The sequence below is a fragment of the Bombus fervidus genome, chromosome 3 (assembly GCF_041682495.2).
Source record: "Bombus fervidus isolate BK054 chromosome 3, iyBomFerv1, whole genome shotgun sequence".
Classification (NCBI taxonomy): domain Eukaryota; kingdom Metazoa; phylum Arthropoda; class Insecta; order Hymenoptera; family Apidae; genus Bombus; species Bombus fervidus.
In genome coordinates this window covers 15,636,245-15,663,844 of record NC_091519.1, presented here as the reverse complement: position 1 = coordinate 15,663,844, position 27,600 = coordinate 15,636,245, and the positions used below count along the sequence as shown (strand labels likewise).

General features: G+C 40.5%; 1 protein-coding gene across 2 annotated transcripts in view; it reads left to right on the top strand.

The window, feature by feature from the left end:
* The window catches only part of Nmo (serine/threonine-protein kinase nemo), a 220,560-nt gene that overhangs the window by 151,545 nt on the left and 41,415 nt on the right, over window positions 1–27,600 (top strand). For both annotated transcript variants that reach the window (XR_011799488.1, XM_072000477.1), the window contains exon 4: window positions 22,721–22,827. Coding sequence is in view for 1 of the 2 variants with exons in the window: in XM_072000477.1 (XP_071856578.1) it covers window positions 22,721–22,827 (107 nt within the window). In the remaining variant the exon portion in view is untranslated. The remainder of the gene's footprint in view (window positions 1–22,720; window positions 22,828–27,600) is intronic.

Genomic DNA, 27,600 nt, shown 5'->3' with positions numbered 1-27,600 from the left:
CTGGTCGATATGGTTGTAAGTTTTAATACCTTTAATATCATTGGCAGTTCAAACGAGATGATGTATGCGCCGGGATCGATTCTAATTCTATCTACATGGAAAATTCAGCAGCGCTCTCGATCGACCACAGGAACTCGAGCCGAACTTCGGTGAAAGCGACTGTCTAATTTCTAATTGAAGAGCCCGACTAACCACCGTCTCGTAGGCGATACGCTAACGAGATTACCGATTAATACAGTGGTTCGATTGCGTGCTATCGAATCGTTCGTTGCTTCCATTGCACGAGATACACAGTATGAATTGACGGTAAAGTTTTCTTACGAGCGTCATCGCTTCGCTTTAGCGTGCAAACATTTGACGTTTGTGATTTGAGAAAGTGGGAGATCATTCGCAATGAGTATTTATTGGATTCAGCAAAACTTACTTCGATATGAAAGATTATTGCTGGCGTTATTCTTGACTATCCTAGAAGATTCATCTCCACTTGAAAACATTGCCGTTATATCATCGTCATTGGCTGCCCTCTAAAGTACTACGTCTCTTACATTCCATTTTCATCCAAAGGAATATTCCAAGTATTACCCTATATTAATAACTTGGTCATTTTATTAGGTTGTCCGAAATGTTGCTCTCGTTTTATGAGGAAATAATAGAGGCACAATGTTTTTTGTTTTATATTATTTTGTCGAATTACGTACGATCCATTTTGTTCTGTCGTTTTGTAAACACCAGACATTTTACGGACTTACGTTTGTACGAATGTGCACTGTTGTAAAAAACACGTTTGCGAAAGAAAGACACTTTCCGGACAACCTAATACTTAGCACCATCTCCCAAGATTCACCTCCATCGAACACCATACTACACACGTTACTCTTGGATCCATTATATATCCCTTAAATTGAAGCACCACAACCCCCAAAATACTCTGCAAACCTACCACCGCTTTACCAGTGATACTTTTACAAACATACTAGGGAAATAAACTTCCAGTTAAAAATATCTTCCAACCGTCTCATCATCTACCCTTGAACCCCTGCGAAACCTTCTCCAATTCTGCAATCAAAATACCAGTCCCCCTCCAATTACCGGGACGTCATCAGTCGTGGAACTTGAGCCATCCCCTTCTCACTGACCTCGAACCAACCAACCAACCTCGTATGGTTCTCTCGCGAGGGTAACTGGGGTGTCGCGATTCCGCTGTAAACCGCCGTCTAATTCCTAATTAAGGATCCCGCTCGATTAGCTCGCTTTCACCGGGTTGCCTGCGGCCGTGACCACCCCCGGGTAGGCCAGACGTCCTGTGGACCCTTGGTCCGCATGAATACAGCATGGCGGCCGGACTACAGCTCCAGTTGCTCGATGGCAATCATGGATTATTAATGCGCGCACCGCACCGCTATTGATAGCTCGATAGCGTGCCATTACGATCCTCTACCAACCCCCCAACCCTTCTATCAACTGACTCTGGTTTGCTCGAGTCCGTTTACACTGTTGCGCGACTGATAATATAACTTCCTCTTCGCAGAGCACGAGGATCGATAGATCGATTTTCCAGAATGGAGGATTCGCTCGTTCGAACGATGGATTCGAGCCGAGGCTTGATAGGTTTGGTTATAATAGGCTGGTTTTCGATGATGAATCTCGTGGTCAGGTAAAAAGAAAAATGATTACAATGGTGGGAATTAGCAACGAAGAGCAACGTAATGACGATGGGGATGGGCCAAGTAATCGCATTCGTTGATCGTGTTGCTATCATTCTTTTTTTCTTTTTTTTTTTTTTTTTTTTAATGATGTAATGCGAAGTTTAAAGATGTGAAATCCGCAGCCGAAAAGTTTTCTAACCAAAAGTAAATACGTCGTTCTTCCTTAGTGTGATAGGCGCTGATTCTCAATGGCGCGATCTCGTGGTTGCGAACGTTGAATGCTGTTTTTAGTAGATACGAGGTTCCAATGGTTGTTGAATTGGGTTTAATATTTTGTGTAATTGAGGTAGAGGATATAGAAGGTCCCTCTTCGAGTGGCGATATTGGATATAGTTCCTTGAAGAACCCGCATAGTAGAACCTGGGGGTTGTATTGCGTCTACCCCTATTATCGAGGATATCGATGTCCATTAGGGACGTCGTTTTATCGTCTTTTTTGTGCTTAATTGGTTTTCTTTATTGTTTAAGGGCTTTGCAAAAGGTTTGAGCGAAGATCATGTGTTGCATGGTTTTTAAAGATAGTATCGAATGTTAATAAATTCAGGGAGGGAGTAGATGATCAGACTCTACATGATGTAATGAAAATTGATTATATATATATACTTATTCATTTTTCTAACTTACACACGTCGAAACCACCCCAAATATCATTTACGTCATTTGCAACGTTATTTCCACTGAGAAACAACACCCTTGCTATTTTTCTTCTATTACGACTATTCGTTCTAATTTATTTTATATCTCTAAATTTAATGCACAGTAAATATCAATACGTCAAAACCACTTCAGATATCGTTTGCATTACCTGTAGCTTTATTTTCATAAAAAAGACCATACAATTTTTCTTCGATCGCAACTTATAGCAACACCAAACCATTCGTCGACTGCAAATTCAACTTGAACTATCAAGTATCACTTTCACCAAGCAAAGTGCAAACACAAAATGGTAAATGTTCTTTGAACAAGTATATGAGACAGAATTCAGCGCACACGGAAACTCGTCGCGTCGCGAAACAGCTTCTCTATAAATAAATCCGGGATCGATGATGACAGAGAGAAAGAGGAACAAGCCAAAGACGCATCGACGTACAGTGCGGCGTGCAATGGACAAAAATCAGGGCAACGGTTGTTCGATCGTGACCTTATTATTCGATATCGTCATCCCTTAAGCGATACGAACAACGTAATGCAAACAACAATTTTTCCAAGCATCGCTAATCGCTTGAAAATTAGATCTTCGAGCTTTTTCTTCTGGTGGTACACGCCACCCAATTACTAAACGACGAATTTCTATGCATTTTGATATTTCTATGAACATAACTGAAGATAACAGGATGTAAATAGAGATTTGTTTCATCTTTCAAATAAATGCTGTATTTTGGTTGTTTTCCATATTTTTGCAGATTAGACGTTGCGTGCATCTTTCGCCTCTTCAAATTTCCCACAAATGCATAAAAATCCGCAGTCTATTACAATTTCGTGGCGCGCCAAAAGGATAGATTATGTTTGATTCAGGCCATTCACGCGGAACTATTGTTGTTTCTATTTGAAGATCTAACGGAAAAGAGGTCAGTGACCTGACTAAATGGATATTTGTATATTTAAAAAATTCTCGCGGCATACCGGTTGAAAATCACGCGGGCCTAGACGATCTCTCACGGCTTCAAGCAGATATTATAATTGGAACACGGAAATCGTGCGTATCTGGCGATGTATTAAGCTCGTATCCGCACGCCCACGAAAACGAGTTTCGTGTCTGTCGTATGGTTGGCTCTCGCTCTCCAAGCGACTTAACCGTACAGTCAAACGCTGTGCGAGAGAACTTTAACTCCCATTCTCTGTTTCGCTTCTTGTTCTAGCTGTTTTCCTCTTGCTTTGGTCTTAAGACCGTGTTGCGTTTCGCTGGCGGCAATCCGCAGAGATTTTAACGCTTTCGAGCCAGGTCGTTCGAAAGCGTTCACGGATTCGACTCGATGGGAACGAATAGGAGACACCTTACTTCAAAGTGGTTTGCTCGTGTCCGATTAGTCACGATGAATTTTCTACAGAGTCCGCAGTCGTAATTCGCCTTAAGACATTGTAACGAAGATTGCTATTATTTCGAACGATTTGTCGATTTGAAGTAGATGTTTCTTTTTAGTAGAATAGATCGCTTTTCGTTGATTTTATTGATCGTTGAAATTCATTGTTGGAAATTTTAGCACAAAGGTTCGAAAGGATAGGATAGAAGATTAGAAATTTAGGGAGAGATTCAGTGTACTTTGTTATTTCAGAATTTTACCATTCTGATTTTCGATTCTACCATTCTCTGAAATTTTATTGAATATTCATAGAAGTCAGAAAACATGATATTGCAAGAGTTACCTCTAACTACGGGTTAGTAATAATTACATAATCGTTTAAATAATTACATATTATTATTTAGTTTCGAAATTCTAATATTAAATTATAATACTACATCATGGCTTATACTATTCGTTTGAATTATTGATCGAATTACGTTCATTCACGCTAGGTATCCATGTTCAAATGCCAAAATTATATAAGTATATGTACATATATTAATACGTAATACAGCTCAGTGTTGATTTGCAAACTAGAAAAATACCGCGACAACGATCTCTCACAAAGAATTAATCAAGCTAAATCCTCCAAAATAAATATGCAAAGGAAAAGAACTTTCTATCGATCGTAAATAACAGAGGAATACAATTTGCATAATATTAGAATTGTGTAAAAAGAAACGAAAGTAGGTACCCTTCGTCGATCGCATAGAGAAGTTGCCCTTGCTTTCCCTTTCCTTTATCCCAACCTTCTTTTCCACAATTGCATTACGTTTTGTTGCATCACGTTGCGTCATTAGTTGCCACCTACACACGCGATACACACGCTGGTGGATCGAAGATATTTGCTAGGAAAAATCGAACAGGAAGGAACGACGATGACCAATACTTTGGTGGGTAGACGAAGGAAGGAAAAAACATCGTTTCGACCCAGATACGTTTTCTGCGTGGAAAAAGAGTTTCCTTCTCACGCCCACGTTTCTATCTCTCGTCGTCTAAATGTCATTATGGTTGAGAATGATCGATCGCCATTCTTACAATACCACGTGGTGACTCAACCCTAGAATTATCGGAATGTTAAAACTAACCATTTCGTTATTTTTCATAAGAATCTTTTGTTTAATATACGATTTTGTTCGGCGTAAATTTTTAGTTCGTACGACGGTACATTTTTTGGAATCTGAATGATCTTTTTGTATAGAACGTACGATCTGCTTTTTTCCTTCTTGCGTTAGGATTTTTCATTTGCTTTTCATTTTGATTTCTTTGGTACGTACCGTGGTCATTCGCAGTTCACTAATGTCAAATTTGATTTCTGTTATTATTTCTTTCAACGATTTGGCAACCGGACGGTTGTTTATGGTTGACGGGGTAATTTTAATTGCTATTGTTAACGCGCGAAAATTTGACGCTTTCGCATTAACGAATGACGACGCGTTTGTCCGTTTGATATGCGATTTTAATATAATCGAGGCAAATAACGGTTCGTGGCGTTTGGAATCGCGTTAATTAATATCGGTAATTAATACCTCTATCAATTACTAACATTGCGTCTGAGGTGTTGCATTAAACGCAGCCAACCCTCCTAACCGCATTAAATTTTAATTGATATCGATTTTAACGCGAGATTGTCCATCTCTTCCTCGATCTCTGCCAAATATCCCCTATGATTTTCATCGATTTTCCACGCGCTATTATTGCAGGGAATGGGTCATCCCAAATTTACAAATTCTGTTGCATAATCCACAAAATCTTTTTATTTAACGCAAAGAATTTTATTTAACGCTAAGATTATCGTAAAATGTTACATCGATTTTACGACGATTGTCCTTCGAACATTATAAAACACGAATCGAACACCTGCAAACGTGATCGAACATCCTCGAAATAAATCCCCAAAGATCTACGACTTTCGAACAAGGCTCGAATAAAATGCATCGATATTTGTCGAGAAACTGAAAAGACGAATGGCGAGGGAAAAGTGAAAGAATGGAAAATAGAATAGGGAAAAGGGCGAGAAGACACTGGTCTCGCGTAGGTGATCACGCGGGTTCCCACGCGGCGAGCAGAACCGGTGCTTACGAAAGACGAGACGGCTTGTCGTATTCTCGGATTGCGGATTAGCTAGCGAGTTCCAAGTAAGTGCATGCGCAGGTGGCCACGTTAAATGCACACCGCCCGGCCGGTTTCCGGTCAGGATCGTGCTCTCCAACCGAGTTTCACGGGTTGCCTTTATTCCATTTCGGTATTTCAGCGATACAACTAGACCAATGCCACCTTCGTTTGTTGCCACGATGATATATTTATACATATATATATGTTTCTTCTTTTTCGTCGTTATCTTTGTCTTTATTTTATTTCATAAATGTGTCGCTGTTTGTCTTTGTTTGTTTCAATGTCGTAGGAAATTTTTGTCCGTAGCTATTTTATTTCTACGCTTTTATTCTTTTTCGCTCTTAAAGTATTATTGCCGATGATATTGCCAAGCTTCTCTCTCAACTTTACTTCTCGACGAAATATCTTCAACTCTACAATCAACGCTAAACTATCTTAATATTTACATAAGCTTCTTTAAATACTGAATTCATACTGGCAGCAGCTTTTACGATCCACTGTATCAAGTTTAAACTCGTAAGAAAAGTTACGAGAATACCCACGTTGATTCACAACGTGAAATAATGAAGTTATAACAATTTTATTATAGCAATCCCGAACGTTCGTGTGTTATAGCAAATTCTTGCTCCTTTAATGTACTTTATAAAATATTTCAAACTGGTTTCTTCACTTGTGAAAGAACCTAAGAGAAGCTAATATTTGCCAACTTCATTCTGCCGCATATGTACATATATATATATATACACACCTAATACAATTAAACTATAATTAAGATGCTTACATATACGCACCTTCGAGCTCAACGAGTTTCTAACTACATCTCCAATTGCTTCGCATTCAAATTTTTCTATTCGATCGTAAAGCGACATTGAAACAAAAGTGATCGATAAAAACGTATCGTATTTTCTGTTCTCTGATCGTCAAGTGTTAATTATCGACTTGCATGCTATATCACGACATCGCATCGCTCATCCGCATCCGTCTTTATCGCTGGCGATTGAAAATCAAAGGATAGACGTTGCATATGTGGAACGACGTATCTGTCTGTCCTGAAGGGAGCCAGAAGCTTCGATGCGACGAAACGCGAACGAGAAAGGACGCGATACAGTCGTTCGTTACGGGGTCTAAGCACGCGAGCACGCGTATCGGTCTGCGTGCACGCCTATCGATAATCGCATAATAAGCCAACGAGAACTGGACCGGGGAACGCGGACACGTCGTTCCTCGCAGCTTAATGAGTGCTCTAATGAATGCACGCTACGTATTGCCGATGTCGCCGATCAATTAATAGACCACTAACGGTTATCGCGAGTTTACCGACGGATCCGGATATTCGCGTCCCCTCGATCGTATCGTCTCTTCCGTGTAATCGCGCTTCCTCACGCGAACACGCTTCGCTCTCTCTTTAGTTCTTTTGTGCCACATTTGAATATCTTCCCTAGCGAGGCGGAGACTGAGAAATCTGGGCTGGAGATCGATTTATTTATTTATTTATTTTATGTAGCAGGCTCGTGGGTTTTTCTTTTTTCTTTTTTTTTCTTTAACACATTACGTATTTTCGTAAATTGCGTAGAAACGAAAGTATTATAAGCGGCTGGATAAAACGGCGATTTTTTATTCTCTGTGCTATGCGATAGGTTTTTAATTTTGGATAAAAAAAAGTATCGACACACGCTCGTTTTTTTCTTTTTTTTTTTTTTTTTTTTTTGGATATGTCTACGTATTAAAGCGATGTATCTTTAGTATCTTTTAACATACCGAGGTTATTATTTCTATAATATTGTATATTCACGTTTGCAGTTGAGTCACAAAGTCAGCGACTTGTTTGGATTTAAACGACTTAATTTGCGAACGTCAGAAAACGTTCTTCATTCTTACGACGTTTTCAGTTGCTTTTTCATTTTTTGCTATCTTTCGTTTAATGATGCGTCAAGTTACAGAGGCTGTTTCCTCTTAAATCTTCCTTCCCCTAACACTGATTACGCGATCGGTGTCAAACAAGCAGACGATAAATCTGTTTATTCCGTTTGAAGCAGCGATAAATCGCGTTATATCGTCCCCTGAAGATTAATTCGACGACCCCGAACGAACGCTTTCCCACGGATGAGAGGGAAACAACTGAATGATCAGAACGAACTGGTGGTCGCGTAACGAAAGCGTGGCCGCGTATCAGTGGCAGCTCGCTGACAGCCAAAGTTTCGCCAGGAAAATTAATTTACAGTCGCTGATGAATTTCTATTACGGCCGTTACTGGCCTGATTTCACAAGAGAAATTCGATTTTCCACGCAGCATCGACGCACATCTGTTCGTAACTGCTCCGTGCTATTATATGTATCGAGAAGGAGGAACCAGAATCTATAAATACATTTTTGGGACGAGGATGAAGGGCAGTTTCTGGATGGTATAACGTCGGAACGATAGTCGGTCATAGTTAGAAATTGTATGGCCTGTCAAATTTCAAATTTAAATTTACGAAATTAAATGGCGAATTTTGAAGCTTGAAATTTAAAACGTCCAGCGTGCGGATAACATTTCTGGCTGGGAGTTGAAGATAGGTTAGAGAGTTTTACTATGACGTTCGGTGGTTTCAATTTTCTTGTAGTTTTATCTTCTGTAGTTTCATTTGTTTTATCCTTTGCGGTTGGGTTAGGTTGCTTATTTGAAGAGTAGAAAAAGAAACATTGTGTAAAATATTTTCGTATCAACGTTTTATCTTCCATGGGTACTTTGCACGTATGTAAAGACTTCGTAAAACTTGGGATATAACTTCTGCGCTCCTTTTTATATTTTTATCGACAGTTATACCTTCGAGATAGACTTTTCTTCTGAAATGAACGCAAAACATAACGTCACGAACTATCGTATCGTTCTCCGTTTCAAAATTTTATCGCTTTATTACTTTTGGAAGAATTAAACTACGATTCTTCTATATTGCCTTTAAATATCGATAAAAGTATCTTGGCTTCACCAAAGTATCCTTCGCACGAATCTACGACCGAAAGATCCTCCATGGATTACCAATGACACGTAGAACTATTACTAGCTCTGTGATACAGGTTTGATCCTTTTAAAAATTCGTTGGAATAAATTATTCTACCTTTTTCGTTCGATCGTCTTCCCAGCGAAGGGGAAAAAATGAGATTCGAGGGCAAAGCGAAGGAATGGATCGAGGTTTATTGGTCATATGCATGCCAGAACGAAGATTTAATCGTTGAACGAGGTGTTGTGTGGCGCGTGCATCGATGATCGACCGGAAACCGCGAACCTTTATTTCGCGAAATTTCAATTCACCCCTATGGAGGTCATTTTTCGCGGGACGTTGATTTTTCGCCGCTCGGCCACGCGTCCCATCAAATTGGCCTCGACAATCCGTCTCTCTCCTCCGCTCTTTTATCACGAACGCTGACTCAAACGATAAAACGACCGCAGAGAAACGCGTGTAAATAAACGACCTCGTGCTTCCCATATTCCCTGATTCTCGATAATCAATGATTTTATAGAAAAAGAATATACGTATAAAAGCTACTTTAAGCTTTCTAAAGAATGCCAGATATAGAAGAAAACGAACTTACCCAAAGAAAAAGAAAGCTCGATTATTCTCGGTTTTAACGTATAAGATATTTTCTCTTTTTTTCTATTACGCGTTGATTTAATTAGCAATACGTAGATATACACGTTACTGGTAACGAAAGTATTAAAAATGCATTGCAATTTGAAAACAGCTATTGAAAATAGCTTATCGACCAGTACCGACTAATCGATGTTAAACATAAAATGTTGTTTGGACTACGAAAAAGTTAAGCTTCTAATTTGAGAGAAAGAATTTTTTATAACAAACCACCCCTGTATCGATCTCTTTTCGTCGTTCACCTACAAACATTTTTACTCGTTGTAGAGTGGAAATGGAAATTTTTGTATTCTTGGTGCGTGTTCGAGGGAGAAAACGTGAAAAGAAATTGTAGAGGGACTGTCGATTATTCATGGCCAATCAACGACGTCTGGATCACGGTTTAAGGATTCTTCGTATAGTCTGAAGGCTTCGAGTCCCGTGGGAGATGCTGCTTCTTAATAAAGCCTCGAATGACGTCACGCGACGCCGTGGAAGAAAGTCGATTGGGAATTCTGGCTTAATAAGGTGCGCGTCCAACGAGTCCTCCATCCGATCCCTTGAACTTTACGGGGCCAAACTCATCGAGATATCGATCGATTCTGCGATCCAAGTTGAAAAATCCTAATATTTGTCACCCTCACACGGCTGAAAAATGAGATCTGTTTCAAAGATCTCCTACGTCATATCTTTTATCAGCATTTACGCATTGAATATTTACGCATCTGTGACAAATAGACAGGAAATCTGTCGAACCCTAAATGTCCAGAGGGTTGAAAAATTACAACGTCGTGTCATTCGTCGATTCGTGCCGAGTCGAATTTTTGTTGAACTTTCACCGTTGAAATTTCTCGGCCATATGGTTGGAGAGAAAATTCGCTACCGCACGCGCAAGATGAAAAAAGAAAGGGAAAAATTCTGAATAAATTTCGTGGCTGCTAACGACGCTGCTGGGAACCGGGGAAAGGAACGTGTACTTCGAAAACGCGGCTTAGAGAAATGGAGAAAAAAAGAGAAGGAACGAACGGAACAACTGTGAACCGAGTGGACTTTCCTCGTTTGACTTTTAAGAATATTAAACGCGAATGTTTTAAGCTTTTTAACTCGAAATTTAATCAAACTTTCTTCGGAGGGAAATTGTGCGAAATTGTACACGTTGGTCTTGTTAAACTTGTTGTTTAGCCAAGCACTTGTTTAACGTCTTTTCTTCTTTCGTTTAAAGCTCACAATTGCACGACATTTGACGAAACTGAAATTGTTATAACAATAATTTATCTTCTCTTTAAACCGTAATCTATCTAGAAATTTAAAGTATCTTTTATTCGAATAGGTCTTTTTCTTTCTCCAATGTTACTTTATTCGCGTCTTTCGATAATATTTCATCCGCGCAATTTTTGCATATTGTTTCACTATTTAGTCGTCAGAGGGATAATTAAAATGGAACGTGAAATAAAACACGTGGAAATAAAATGCGAAGCTTTCAAAGGTTTCAAATTCTAACGCGGAGACGAAAAATTGAATCGCAATAATCGAATGACAGCACAACGACGCCTAGTTCGCTTTATTCTAACAGGGAAAACGGTGTTTTCGACGAGTACGTGCCTCGAACCGGAAACATCGATTGTAACTTCCTCTCCGGCAGCTTCTCCGCAATATATCGAGTATCGTGCCGTGTATCGATCGCTCTTGCGCAGTTTTTGGGCCGAGAGCCCGTCCTTTGTTTCTCTCTTTCTCTCTTCTTCCTCTATTCGCCTTATTCGTTCCTCCATTTCTCTGCTATTATATAAAAAGAACCGTTGGTCCGCCTGCTGAAACGAGATTCCACGATCCATTTTTTATTTCTAGTTGAGTTTTCATTTCTCCATACGCGGCCGTTGTGTCACTTGATTGCCACTGTATCTTTCTTTTGCAGAATCGGTCAACTCTTTCTGTTTTAATCGATCACGTGTTGTCCCTTTCAGTTCTTAAAAATGTGTATCAAAAGGCGCATAAGATATTTATTCTGTGTTTCGCATTTCCATTCTTATTAATGCGTCTTCTATGTTATTTGCGTTAGAAATTCGTTTTGCGATATTCGTGTTTCCGGTGTAGACCGTTCTTTAAATTTTCATATTTTCATCACTGTCCTTAAAATGCATCTTCGTATTATACTTTCACCATGCACCCTTGAACAGACTCTCGTATTTCCCCTAAACACCCTAACCTATATTTCATTTATATTATGTTTATTTTCATTATGAACTTTCATATAAACCCACATATTTTTTATAATTTTCATTCACCTCTTTTTCTTTTTTTTTTTTTCTGTTCACCATTCGTTAAATCCAAAACAATCCTATTTATTTTAAAATCCAGGTACTATCGATCTTCCAGCACGCCTCCAAATTTCAATGAAAAACCTTGAAACACCCACGCAATGCCCAAAGAGGGTCGAGCGAATAGAATCCTCGATCGTCGGATCCTGAAACTCGAATCGAAAGATCGGCGATTCGAAGTAAGGAGAAGGTTCTGGGCGTAGAATTTGCACGTGCCGTGTAGATCGGTATTTTTTTCGCCGGGACAACAGGAATCGGCCGCAGAAGAATCCCGAGACTCGTCGGGTTCCCGTAGTTGTTTGCCAGCCGAGTTCGAACTCGGTTGACCGGTCGGACGAGCCGGATTGGCCTTGCTCGAACACCTCGCGCTCTAAGCCTTCATCATCGTCCTTAACTTTTCTCCTCCTCCTCCTTCTTCCCTTCTTTTCTCTTCCTTCTTCTTCTTCTTCTTCTTTGTTATCCTACGCCATGTGTAACAAAGAGACGCGAGGTGCATCCCTGTGACATCGATGATCGCTCGGCCGAGGAAGATCCTTTGGAAAATCGAGATTCACCTACCGAACGTTCGTCCAGAAACACTAGCTGGAGCTTTTAGAAAGACGTTCGCTCGGTTTATCGATCGTTTTTTAATTCGTCGACGATACAAGTTTCAACAAGTTCCGCGTTTAATCTAAAAAGCTTTCTCGAACCGCGAGAACAACTATCGAAGCAAAGATTACCAGAGACAAACGGGAACTTCACCCAGAAACCATTCTTCTCTATGTTTTTATCTGTGTCGTTTCTTTTCGAAGTTTTTCGGAACACTTTCACGATGTGGCACGCGATTCTCTGTTTAAAGCTTCTTATTCCTGCCGCGAGATTCTGTTTCGTTTTCCTCCGGATTTACATGACACGTTTCTATGATTGCTCGACGTTCCTCGAACACCTGTCTTACTTAGCGACGATATTTCTACCGCTGCTTCCGCGCTATTCTAATCGCCGATTACGACCAGAGTCACGCGAACGTGACACCCGCCGTGAAAATGCGAAAAAACTGGCAGAAGAATGGTGGAAGGAGCGTGACGGCGAAGTTCGAGCGAAGAATCCGAACTCTTCCAGGTTCTTCTCTTCCTCCTCGGACCGGTATCGCGGTGCAAGACTCGGAGAGGAGAAGAGAGAGGCGGAGGACAGGAGAAACGGCAGGATTCTCGATTCCCTTCGCGCCGGGTGATGCTAGGGGCAAGTCGCTTTGTCCAGGAACCGGTCGACGTGCCTACCAGGAGGCAGACACGCATCGATCCACCAATCGCTGCGCCCCGAGCGCCATGCACCAACGCGACCGCCAAACCTTCCTCGCAATCATTTTCTTCGGCTGAAAGAGAAAAGGGAAATCGCGGACGCACGACGCGGAAGTGGAAATCCGCGATCGATAGCTGGCGACAAGCAACGGAACCAGGAAGTGGTTACCGTTTTCTGCACGTTTCTTCCTTCGTCGCTCGTGATTTCGATTCTGTTCGATAAAGATTTTCAGTTTTCCACCGATTCTTCGTTCTCGTTAGACGTTTAGGTTTTATGAAAAATACACGACAATAGCAATTACGACTTGCAATTAGAAGGAAATATTTGAAAAAATGTTTGCCACCCGAATTCAGTAGGAAAATGTCCAAGAACTTTACAACGGGGCTCCTTCTTTCGATTCTCCCTACAAACCTTTTAAATAATCAAAATTACAGCTGTCGATTAAAAAGAGGAAGCTATATGGAATTCCTCGGCCCCATTCATTATCCCATCAAACTCGAGCATCGGACTAATGGAAACGGTGATTCGCATTTCCATTGAGCACACACGGAATTCGAGATTTCATCGAGCGAATTCCTGGCCAGGGATCGGCACGCGCGTTCGTAAAAGGAAATCGCGCGAAACACGGCAGAATCGCCGCGGTTCCGAGTTAAGGGATCAACCACCGAGGGTGCGTCGGCTCTGAAAAGGTCAGCTCGTCAAAGGGTTCTCACCGAGAGTAAAACGCTGTTCAAAGCCCGCCCTTCCATCCAACGTCTCGTTAATCCCTTGGAAAATCCCTTCGACTTCGCTCCGTTTCTGATTAATACTTAGAAACATCAGGACGCTCCTCGAAAACTATGCCTCCTTCCTCATATTCACTCTACGAACAGGTTTCTCCGATTTTAAGAGTTCGTTGAAAAGTGTTGCGCGAAGTTCCGATATCAAAAGGTAGAAACGACGGACAGAGAAAGAGTTTTTCGAATATTTTGCCAAACGTTTGATCGTTGCAGGGCGTTTGCTCTTTACGGTTGGATCTTTGAGAAGTTTCCGCCTTTCGATTCGCCGCTCTCCTTTAACTCGCCGAACACGCAAGTTGCAATCGTTTGGAGGATGAAAGGAAAAAAAGATGGTGCAAAATCAACTTTTGATGGGGACAAAGATAAAGGGGAAGGGGAAAAGGTGTCTGCGATGTTTGGTGTCGTTTGAAGAAGACGCGCGAGATAGGATAACGAATCTGTTAACTTTTGCTCGATTTTAATGCGAGATCAAAAGTAACGAGGTACGAATCACCGGAGATCGGCTGTTCTTGCTCGCTCTTTCGAACGTAGCAACGTTGATCAAAGGGTCGAAACGACGATGATTTCAAACGACAGTCGAGTGAAAATTAATGCCGAGGAACAGGCGCCTGGTAAAAGGTTCGAGGGTTGAATCGACCCTCGCAAGAGTGAAATTGCGCGAGTTAAACGTACGAAAGCAAAAATATTGCGGTTTTTCGATAAGCTTTATTTGTCGCGAAGATGAAAGGCTGTGCGCGGCGATGAAAACCAAAAAAATGCAGCTGCAGCGGTTAGATAGGGGATGGATGAACGTGGGAAAAGGTGAACGGCGATTGAAAGTTGCGAAATCAAAGGTCTATGAAAGAATTGGGAACGCGAGTGTGTTAGTTTAGGCAACGTCATTCAGAGAAATTCGTTCCATTGAAAAATATGCAAAAAGAGGAAGGTGAAAGCGGAGGAGGAAATGGAATAAAGGCGGAGAAGGAAATGGAATTTAATTCACGATTATCAGAGAGTATTGAAAGTTCTGCTATATGAAGAAAGATATACTGTTTTTAATGGTGTTATGTGAACATTGAACGTGGGAGGAAAAGAGTATCAAAAGAGGATTACATATTGATGAAATGGAAAAAGGAAAACGTGTATAACGCGTTTTATACGTTTAACACGTTTCATAGAAAAAAGATTTTTAAAACATCTATCGCCAGAAACTTTCATATCTGTCCTAAATTTTCCAATATTTTTCATATTTCAAAATAAGAGCAGACATTAAACGTGTGGGATAGAGGTACGCGGTGAACCGTGTTATTGCCCCAAATAATTGCGCTATCTCGTAGCGTGATCTCCGGATAACGCAAATATTTGTCTATTCCCGTAATATTGATAATCTATGCTAATTCGACAACGCCGCTAACCGCGTTAGGTTCGTGCTAGTTAATCGATTAACTAGAAGGGTCTTTCTCCTTCCCTCTCCCCTTATGTTATTAGAATAACGCGAATGATCATCCTTTGACGTCTATCGATACTCGTCAAACGAAATTACGCTTGGTCATGGGTCATCGTTTATAGATAGCTACAGTGGCTACAAAAAGTATCGCCACGCAATTGTATTTATTCTAACATCTACGCAGACCCAAGTATATCAAATTAATCGTTTGGTAGTAGTTTGGTAGTAATACAAAATTTTCATGCTACGGAAATGAAGCGTAAAAGTTGACAAAAGATCGTTTGATGAATAAACAAAGATGTATGCCAATACTTTCTGTAGTCATCGTACTTTAAATATATACATGCTTGATTAACAAGTTGTTACATAATGATGGAATTTAGGAGTTTCAAAGAGAGTTCGCAACGGTGTTGGCGAAGCTTTTAAATGGTTGAAAGTTGAAATTACTATGGTGGTCCAGGGAATCAGCCAGTTTATGTGTAAAGTTTATTCGATAAAAGTTGATATTTACGAACTAAGGGTATCGTAGTTTATAGTCTTCGTTAATGTTTTTGCCACTTCTGCGATCTCTCGTTGCACGCGAATAGCGTTACTTGAGTCCAGTTGCGAGCCAGTATACTCGATATTATTTATCCTTCGACGACGACAGCATAAATAATTCCTCGTTCTTAATAGTTCTTAATTTCACAGCTTTCTAAAGTTTGATAACTTTCTCAAACGAAATCGGACTACGCTGTTCCACAGTCGCTTCGTCAACGGCGCAAGAATTCCACGTATCGAACGACGCGTGTCACCCATTAGACACTGTCGATCGCACAACCAATCGCAGCGAAAGTGCAATTCGTTACTTCCACTGGAACAATGGAATCTTTTTATCCGGATCAACTAGCCATATATATACAGCAGTACCGCGAAAACTTGCTTCTTAAATGCTCGAGACCAAACAGAGACTCGACCTTTCACTGAGATATCCGTCGAACGTGTTAAAACTTTAAAACCCATCGATCAAAGCGATCGATTATTGTTGGCCTTTTACTTCGGTCCCGTTTCAACAATTTGTTACGTGGGCGTTTCTTCCAGGGGATGATTGCCAGGTGAATCGCTTTATTAAACGCGTTAAAGCAAACTCTATTATAGCGGACGATAAGCGCTTCACCCTTTACATCGATAATCACGCGTTAATTCCTTTTCGCGATTCACGAGAACCAGTTGAATATTAAACGATCGTAAATCCAACGACTAACGTATCAGCCTTTGCTCGTTCAACGAATTTTTCCTCCTTTTTTAATTCCTCCTATCTGTGTGTACACGTAGAACTTAACGTGAGAATTGTTGAATAATAAGAAGATCTTTTCAGTGAAAGTATTTGGAATGTAATTTAACCCTGCTGTTCTTCTTGGTACTTTCTCTGAGTGAAAAAGAAAAAGAATACTCATCTTTATTTAATACAATTAAGATTAAAACTAAGGTTACAAGAACCAATTTTACTTTCATAAAATGTATTCATAAAGGTTTTAGAAACGTTTAGTACTCTTAAGAAGATACAGAAACTCAGTCTCATTTGCATATAAAGTTGTATTAATTCATTCGTTTAAACTTATCGTTTTTCTTGTGCACTTTGTCATATATATGTATATATAATAATTTTTTCTATTACGATAGAAACGTTTAAATGAATTCTTAGCTGTTCCCTTCCTAGATACTGTATTCGAAAGAATTCCAACATCGACTCGTCGTTTCGAACGCGTTTCACGCGTGTAATTTATTGGTAATCGAGATTCATCGAGCAGATTGTTAAGCTTATCGAGACCCGACTGATTGTCAAGAGAAAGCTGACGATTGTTTTTTACGCGTCTTTTTTTTTTTTTTTTATTTCGGATCGTTCGTGGAGGATTGATGGCGACGCGGTTAAAAGTGTTTCGATGGCACTCGATCGACACGGCGTCGGTGAAAAGCGAACCGGGAAATCGCGATGGAGCCGCAAACGCGATTAAATCTCGGCGCGAATTCTAAATAATACGCTGAAAGCATCCGCAGCCCTTCGGCTGCGATCGATCGAAGCTCGCCGGAATTCTGTTTCGTCTCCATGGATTTTCACTGTCACGTATGCGGCATAATGATTTTTATTCGTCGTTTCACGCCTTGAAACGTCTTCCAGGTTAGTTCCGTAGTGATACTCGGTTCGTTGGACTAGCAAGAAAACTTTTTCGCTTTCGATTTTAAAACAACAAGTGTCGGAAAATTCGCAGAGGTAGCCGAAATAGCGAGAATTGTTTGAAAAACGGAAAAAGCATATTTCGTAATTGGCTTGAAGTAGATCTGGCGCGCGATTAGCGAGAGTCAACGCGTTCTATCGTTTTTCTCTTCATCGACGTTCGTCGGCCGATGGAGTCGGAGTGAAAACCGTCGAACGTGAAGGATCGTGCAGTTTATTTTCACCTCTTTTCTCTTTTACTTTTTTCTTTTCTTTTTTTTTTTTAAGCAACAAACTCGTAAACGCGTTTGACGCAGTTGTCGTATGCCAAGTATCGCGTTGTTGGTAAAAGTGTTCGAGCGAGAAGTGTCTCTCTCGTTACGTCGAAGAATCCTTTATCATCTGTGTCAAAATTCAAGCGCGAGAGGTAATTGGTCCGTGGTTATCGGGTATCTTTCTTCCATTAATTGTTATCAATTCGATAGGCATTAGCAATCCTCTTAGTTTTATGGATTTTTAATGAAAGACTTTTTAAGATAATTTTAACTTATTTGTTTTCAAATTCTCGGCTTCTATGGTCGGTACACTTGGTTGGTACCTACTGTCAGACAGAATATTGGAATATTTATCGTACTATAAATACCAAAGAACGTTGTGATAACACAAAATGTTACACTCAGACGAACAACTTTCTTCATAAGTAATTGTTAAATGATTTAAAGAAGAAACGCGTGTATCACGCGTTAAATACAGAATTTTATTAACGTAAGAGCAGAAGCTTTAAAGTTACGAGGTGAATAATTTAATTAATTAATGAAACGATACGAACATCGTTGATGAAACGGACCTTACAAAGAACGAACTTTCTACACGATCTAATATCGTCGCTGTATAACGATACAATACAGTTTTCTTATCGGGCAGCAATCTACTTGTCCAATTCGCTATATGTCAACCTTTCCACTGATAAATCATCCTTTATTTTCTCACAATCGGAAGAAATTTGGTCAGGTTTGGATTATGGCTGACGAGGAAGAATCACATGCCGCCAGTTCCAGTTTCTCTTGGGCAGAATCGCTGCACGGATTCTCACCAGCCGTCAAATCGATCGATCAATCTTAGAGGATCTCGAAACAGGTTACCGCGATAGGTTCTTAACTCGCGGCGCGGCCTCGTACACCATTCGTTTCTCGCGAAAATATCCAGCCTCCCATGATCGTGTGCATCCCGTGGACGCGTCTGCTACTTGGAAATATCGCGTACGAAGTGGTCCATCGATCGTATTTCAGAAGAGACACAGCACGAAAGCGTGGAACGTCGGCAAAGGCTGTGTGCGCTTAGGTGTTTCAGTCCGAAGCCAGCCGGACCAGTCGACTTGCATACCACACCACGTTCGCAGCCAGCCTCTACCTGCATTCCAACCTACCAGTCGACCTCATTCCGCCATTATACTATTTCATTCTCCTCCAACCTTCTCTCTTTCTCTCTTTCACTTTGACTATGTGCTCGTTGTGCTGGATAAAAACGAAATTTCGAAGGACGCGCGTTCCGATCGAAGATGAATTACGTTCTCGTACGAGGAAGGCTGATGGGGAATACGGCGAGTGAGATGGTTCTTGCGATGGAGTATTTTGATGGAAATGCGAGAGTTCTGGAGCATTTCCAAGGTTTCGGAAACGAGGAAATGTAAATGATATTTAATCGCTCGTGTTTCGTATTTTATCGTATATTTTGCCTCGTTGTCTTCGTTCTTTCGATAGATGGATCGAATGAAATAATTGGCTTCTCGAATGGGAATAGCGGAAGAAATCCGAGGACACGTTTGTCTTTCGATTAGAATATCCTACATGTGAAAGAGATTTTAATATTTCATACGGGAGAACGAGGAGTTAGCTGGAAACGAATCGCGTTAACATTAATGGTAGAATAATGTCACCCATTATAAAATCGTACGAGATAGCGTAGAAAAGAGGAATAGATAAATAATCCATAAGATAGCTATTACTACACAGTCACATTTATTCGTGTACCTTTCTGTTAGGTTAATTTAATTCTTTCTTCGTCTTTTTCTTCTCAAAGCGGAAATATACCATGCAAACGTGCGCTATTCGACCAAACAACTTCAATTGCCTTTTACGAAAGATAGACAATTACGGAACAATCTACCGTAGCTTTTAACGAAATATCAAATCTATCGATCTTGTCAACGATACAAAGTCGAATAAAAATGCTCGTTACTTTCATACGTACACGTATACATGTACGTGCAAAATTATAATATCCTCGACGTAGGAACGACACATCGGACGAAACAAAAAAGGAACATCAACGTGAAAAAGATGAAATCGAACGTTCGTAAATGCTGTGGTCGGAAAGTTCCGATTTACAGCGGAAGCGGAGGAAGAGGCGCGTGCATGATGGCACGGTTCGATACAGCCACCCCATTTACTTCCGGCGTAGCCGAACGTTCGACCATCGTTCGGATCGCGTAAAAACTTTTCGAGTACTTTTTATTGCCTCCGCTTGCCCTCTTTCTTGGCTCTACCCTTTCTTCGTGGCATGGCTTGTCGATCGAGGAGCCTGTTCTTTCTCCTTCCATCGTGAAATTACCGTGCAGCGAAGTTACGGCAGGGGGTCGATAAGTTTCTTGCGAACAAGGGGGTGCTTGTGATTATCGTAACCCTGGTAATTGGCCAACTTTACAGGCTCTGTGTTTTTCGTCGATATGCCGAGATTCCGGATTTTTTCTCGCGAACGGTGTGATTCGGATTAATCCGCTTAGTTTTGATTCATTTTCAACGTAGGATTTCGCGTGGCCTAAATTTAAGGAGCTGGAAGGTTTTTCTAAGGGAGGGTCTGTAACGAATTTTCGGAGAGTCGTCGAAAATGACTGTGAAACGAATTTCGAAGAGCGTGAAATGGAAATTTTTGTCGTTCTTTGTTCGATTGTGAATTTGCTCCGTTTCGTTATTCGTATGCGTTTAATGTCCTATCGGGAGCGAGTTGTTCGGTATAAAAAATTGACCATACGTTTGATGTCTGTAAAAACTTCTTTGCGTGCATTTTTCATTTTTCGTACGAGGGGATTAAGGAAAGGTTTAACACGTTCGTCGCCACATCGCACATATCTATGCGACGGGTATATTTCCGTGGTGGCCCCGTTACCAACAGATGGTGACGCTCTTTTTGTTCGAGTTAATTAAATATACGATATTATATATAGGATATACAACATAAAAATATTAAAAATACATTATACCATACTTTTTATTAATTTATATTCTGGATAATATATTACATTATTCTATATCGTATGGTATTCGTTAAAACATTCCAAACACGTTTGGGTACTTCGAAAAATAGTTATAGACTCCGTCATCGCTATTTCATTTTCAAATATATTTTCACGCTGTTTACTGAATATTTTGCTTCTCGACTAAATGAAAGATCTGAGATATCTGCCATGAGATCCCTCGGAATACTCTAGCCGGATAGCTTATCGCTTCCTCCATTTCGGAAACAAATAATCTTTTCTTTACAATGAATCGAAGGCGATAAACGATGAATTCGTTCTATTTACGTTCTGCGTACCGGCGGTCGAATTTGGAAACTTAACCGAATGACGCTGGGCGACGAACGTGTCAAAGAGAGAACGATGTTCCAGGCTTTAAATTATCGACTCGATCGCGATCTCGCAACTTCAAACGACAACGAACCAACTTTCCTTACGCTCCTAGAAACGTCCATCTCCCTTCCTGTCATCTTCGAGACGCGATATAAAAACGGAATCCCCTTTCAAAACGTACAAACACGGTTAATCGAAGCAAACGTTTAACGAAGGAAACGCGATGGGTCACTTTTATCCACAGTTCCATTAACAAAAGTGGATACTTCTGGTAACGCGAGTTTCCGTTCGCCATTGTCCGCGAACGGTGGCGGCTTAACTTTCTGAAGAAGTTTCACCCCGTGGAGCCGGGGCCAAGCGCTGTAAATTACCCCGGCAGGTTTATTAAGGCCAGCTACTTTCGTCACGGCTCGACGTCATCGGGCTCGATTCTTCTCTCTCTCTCTCTCTCTCTCTCTTTTTCTTTTCTATTCCGCTTCTTTTCTCCCCTTGTGCGCCATTCCCCTCCTTTTTTCCCTTCATTTCGACGGATTAACTTGTTCGAGGCCGACGAAGGAATCCATTAAGCCGACGGATCAGGAACGAGAACTACCTGATTGCCAAGGTTTTCGTCGTAGCAGACGTTCCGATCGACGCTGTTACCATTTTATTTTTCCAATAAAGATTACTTCTTGTTTTCTTGTTTCCTTTCTTATTTGCATTTTGAAAGATTTATCGTTAAAAATGGTAAATTACTCGGAACAGAAGGTTTCGCAAGAGTTGTTGAAATTTTTTAAGGACGATTAAAACAGAATGCCTATCGGGAAATTTTGTAATTACTAAAATGTAAGAAATAATTTCTTGATGATCGTGAGCGAAAGATACGGATGTCTTCTTTAGCGTAGATTCGATCTACGTGTTAACAGATTTCACGCTATTTTCTATAAGTAACGTTATACAACGTAACTTACTCACTGGTTATATAAAAATACAATTTACGATAATCCACCTGTTACGATGATCCAGCTTTAATTTTCCTACCTTCCAATTTACGCTATTAAACTTTCACAATTGGCAAGTAAACTTTCAAATCACGCAGATAAATTTTAATGAAATAGCCTATGAATTTGATAGCGGCAATTTGTAATAATTCAACTCTTCCACTATCTTTGTCTTATCCTCGTCTATCTGTTCGTAATTTCAGAGCAATCCGTTTCCTAATGATCCACCTATATAATCCAGTCGTAACTCTAATTTTCTTACATTCCACTTCGCACTATTATCAGCTCATGTTGCTGTAACAAGTGCGCAACGAGGATACCCTAGATTCCAAGAAGAAGGAAAAACGAAAAGGAAACGAGAAAGGGAGCGGTCCGGAACGAGTCGTTCAAATTGATTCCCGCGCGTGTACTCACGCGATTAGCTTGATAGATCGAGCTGGTTTTATCGAGCGACCAGCATATAGAGAGTTAATATTCGTTGGTAAGGTTTTATCGCGAGTCGTAGAGGATCGTGTAAATGACGCTGCGAGAGAATCAGCCGTGGTAATCGTGCGGCTCGTTCCTTCGATACGGTTTAATTTCAGTTAAGATTCGATGATTGTTCATAAATTCCTTAACGAGCATCCGCACAGATACGTGATCACTGAGCTGCTTCAGAGCGACCTGCACAAGATCATCGTCAGCCCTCAGCATCTCAGTCCCGACCATATCAAGGTCTTCCTCTACCAGATCCTCCGAGGTGAGTAAATATATATTATTCTTTGCTCCGTTTGGATTTATCGAGTGTAGCGTAGTAGAATTGCACGTATTCTCGATTCTTTTTTAACAACTCTTTCCGTTACTTTTTTCTTTTTAATTTGATCATGATCAATATCGACGAATTGAGATGTAGAATTCGAGTCTTGTTAAAAATTGTATCTGACTCGACATCAGTTTTTATCTCAGAAGTTCCACTCGACGTTCATTCAGTCTCACCTTATTTTTGTGAGACGTGCGAAAGAAAACCAGGATTGTATCCTGGAAATTGTTCCAAAATATATCGTACACTTAAAAATTACAAAATACAACAATAGTGTGAATAAAACTGGTATTTAAGTCTCTTCCTTTATTTATTTAAATTGTCTTATTTTTTAGTTAAAGTAAATTTCAAATAAAACACAGCGTTGGCAACTGCTGGTAACGAAATTGAAATAAAATTCAGAGTGCAAAGACATAATACGACGATTAAGAAGCTTGATAGATTTTTTTTTTTAACGAATTTGGCTTATTTCGGCAAATCTTTTAAGCTGTCAGGATCTCGGGGCTATCGGTAACGAGCAGGAAAATAATCGCGTGCTATTCGCAAATTGCTTCTAACGAACGTCATGTTCTTTGGTGAATTTCACAGTATCGAGACGGGTAGCATCGTCTGCAACGAATAAACGCAGATTTTCATTTCGTTACGCGGTTTTTACGAGCGGACGTCACGTGCAGCCTGCAGTTCGAAGGCTCTAATCGACAGAAACAGGTATCAAGTGGGAGGAGGGAGCGTTTGGTTGCGCGTGGAGGCCATTTTGTCGGAACTCGGCGAGTCTTCTCGGTTCGTTAGTCACGAGTCAATTTCCTACGAGGCTGGCGCTCTAGCTACGTTCAAACCCAACGATTTGCATGCTTTCCCGCGTGTATCGTGAAAATCGCGTTGATTTTTCGCGCGAGAACAGACGACGAACGTAGTAGGATTTTACGTTTCGACGAATAAATATGAGAATTTTAACCTAATCGTGTTTTCCTCTTACTTCAAATTCTTTCGATTTTCACGGGAATATGGAAAAATCTAGTTGTAGAAAATACGAGATACGAAGAATCGCTTTTCTTAAAAATCGAAAGCGTTTCTTGCTGGATGAAAGAAGGGCAGACTGCGATAGAAAAATTCGAGAAACTCTTCGCCGAGCTAAACTCGTCAAGTGTAGGTACAACCACGAAGAAACTTTTTCGTTGGCGAAAATTTTAGCGACACGCGGCTCGATTCGCGCGAACTTTGGCTCGTCCAATTACTTTACTCGGTTCAATGATACAGGATCTCTTTGAAGTGGCAAATCGTCCTGGTCGCTGAGAATCGGCGCTGAACTTCGTACAGAGCCTAAACAATTCTACATAGGAAATGACGGACGCTTTGATGGTGAAACGAGAGTCGTTATTCTCGAGTAACTACTCTCGAGTCGTCGGTTCTTCGAGCGTTAAAACAATCCTCGCCTGTAACCGCTCGAGGAGAATATTCGAAATCGATTTTCTCGAGAACAGAGTCTCGTAGGAAAAATTTGATTCCATTAGAGACGGTGCATGCGACACCGTCTCTCCCACAATTTTAATTCGACGAGGTAATATCTCGCTAAATTTTCTCATTAATCGTATTAGAGAAGAATAAATCTGTAGATCATGAAGATATCTGGAAACTTATCGTGTAAAATTTTGACGTCCATATGGTATAGAAAACATTCTGAGATATCATTTTGGTACTGTAACGAGACAGACAATTATTTTTTTGAGAATCAGTTGACAGCGACATAAAAATCGAGATTCCAATACCATTCTTTCTTCGAAAGTTTCTCGAAATCGGAGAAAACCGTGCAACTTCTTCGGACAATTACGATTCGCAGATTACGAATTCGAAGAGACGAGATTCGATAAAGTTGTCGAAAGATTGGAGCAATGTCGAGTATCCTAAGGGTTAATTAAGCTTAGCTTTGCCGATCGAACCGTGAAAGACCTGAAAAGACCAAGTTTCCACGATTCTACGATAGAAAACTCGGTGTTGGAATGATATCGATTCCTTGAAACTTGCAGAGATATCCATTGTCGGGATGAGCTTTATTCAAGCGTGGATTTCGCAAGCGATCGTTCAAAAACAACGCGAAAGAAATTCTCGAGCGAAGAAACAAGAGGGTGGAGAATTTCTTTCGCGTTGTTGGAAAGAAAACAAAAACGTGAGAAAGAAGTGGAAAGGAAGAGAGGAACGTAAATCCGAATGATCATTCACTGAATCACGAGCACAGAAAAATCAAACGAAAGAAAGAAAGAGAGGAAGAAAGAAAGCAAGAAAAAGGAAGAAACTCGGTGGATAAAACTTCTTCTTGTAAATATCTGCGTTGTGTTGCCTGCAGCGTTGAACCAGGGAAAGAGTAAACAGGATCGTTTCTATTCATCCCTTGGGATCATCTCTGGATCTCCGTGATGTTAGAACGTTCGTCTGGCAACGTCTGACGCGTCGAATTACTCGACCATCTTTCACTATGGCCAGCCAAGTCTGTCTGTCCAGTCACCGTCTCTTTCTACTTTGCCTCGCTCCTTTGGATTTCGCTTTATTTACATGTCTTGATAATACGTTAATTCTTTCACTTTTTCCTCGTTCGTTCGAAAACCTTGTTTCTCTTAAATATTAATGACGAATCTGAATAAAGATATCCGGGTCCTCTTGCAGAATGATTTACTACGTAACTGGTAATATCGAAATACTTTGATCGTCGATAGTTCGAACATCGAAAATGTTGCTTCTAATCGTATGTGAAATTTATAATAAATTTGAAATCATTTTCTTTTTTTTTTTTTTTTATGTATACGACATACAATGACTTTCCACTATCTGCCTCAATTTCTTCCGATTAACTTCAAGTAGCCACGTTATACGTACGTTTTCCACTAAGGATCGCAAATTTTACGTGAAAAATCTCTCGTTAAATCCTGATCTATATTTGGCTGGCACTTCAACCGGCTTCCTTTCGAGTATGCAACGATAATTGTTATCAAGAGTTAAGAGAGCCGTCAACCCTTTTCCTAGTTGTTCCTGTAGTCAACCAGCCACGATATATTCCCTCGTTTGTTTCTACTTCTTTGTTAACGCTAAATCCCTTCTCATTTGAAAGTCTAACTACCAGCACTGGCACTGCCGGAGCTTTTCAAGGCGTTTCTTGCGGCCTCACCGAGCAAAACGATCCATCTCACTTTCTGTCTAGTTCACCCATTCCCCAATTTTCTTTTTCCCCTTCATTCTCGTCTAAATTATGATTTTCACTCGTCCCTGCTGCGCTTTATCGTCCTCTCCGCCTTTTCTCCCGATTGTTTGCGTAAATTCGTGTTATGGAAATGGAAATAGATAAGCGTTTAGCAAGAGTTTGTCCAAGTTGTTTGTCTTCGACATTTGTATATATTAATATATTAAGACCGAACCGGAGATTCCGGTTCCTTAAATGCTAATTACCGGCATTAATGGATGACATAATTACTGGAGGCTTAGCAAATTATTTTAATGAATCTACGTTTCTCCTAAACTATCAGAGTGTTCGTAAGGAAAAAGAAACTGTTCTATTCGTTGCATGTCCGTACCTTCTACTCTGCTTTTTCCTTATCGAAAAGTATCGACGAGGAATATTAAACTTTAGTAGATTTCGATTACAAATTTATCTTAGCGACTAAAATATTCGCAAGAAAATAGAAACCATATCGTGTCTGTCCATTACAAATCTACGTTTCCAAAAAGTTATTCCCAGAGATCGACGAAACAATATCAACGAAGAATATCTTCAACGAACGCGTTTAAAACTTTCAGTGAAAAATGTATCCAATTAAAAAAAGAGACAGATTGCAATTGTTTTCGCGAATTCGCAATATCCTCGTCTTTTTCTTGCTTTCTGTCTATCAGAAATACAGTACTCGGGTTTACAGCGTTGCGATACGACAGGTAACATTTTCGCTAGGAACAAGAACGCAACGAAAGTCGAACTCTTCCATCCGTTTCTCCAATGGAAACGCGTTTCCGCGTAATTAAATCGAATTGGGTGTACAGCGCGCGATGACGAGCGTAGGAACGCGGGCCCACGGCAAGATCGTTTTAAATCAATCAGCGTTCGCGCAATCGGAAGTGAAATAGCCCGTATCAAACGTATTAATTTGCTCTGTCTTTTTTTTTTTTTTTACCTTTCTCTCCTACTCTCCTTCCCGCTATTGCTGTCTTGTTTTTTTTCGTTACCGTTTCGTTCGAAGCGCTCGTTAAAAAAGCGTCAGATCGATCGACGCAACGAAAACGGACAAATATCCACGCGGAACGCCGCGTTACGACGAACAAAATTGGAACACGGCCGGCCAGTCAAAAAGTGAATGGCCCGGTAAGAGTTACAGAAACAAATTTCCTATGAAAGTTTCGACCCAAATTATATATATCCAAAACTAACGTTGTTGTATAACAGTAATAGCTAATCCAAACGAAGGTTCGTTAAACGCCCCTAACACCGATGATAACACGACATTTCCCAATAATGCAATTTTTTCAAAAGTTCCTTCAAGATTAGCAAATACGTATTCGCGAAGAAGTTCCACCGTAGTGGAAATGGTAGCTACCGATGAACCCCTTTCAAATAAAATTCCACGGGCAGGACGGGGGTGGCGAAGCTTACTGTGAAAAGGGAGTAACGACACCACTCGTGTCCGTCCTTCGATAAGAACCCTTTTATCCCAGTCGAAGAGAATCAAAGTCGCGTCT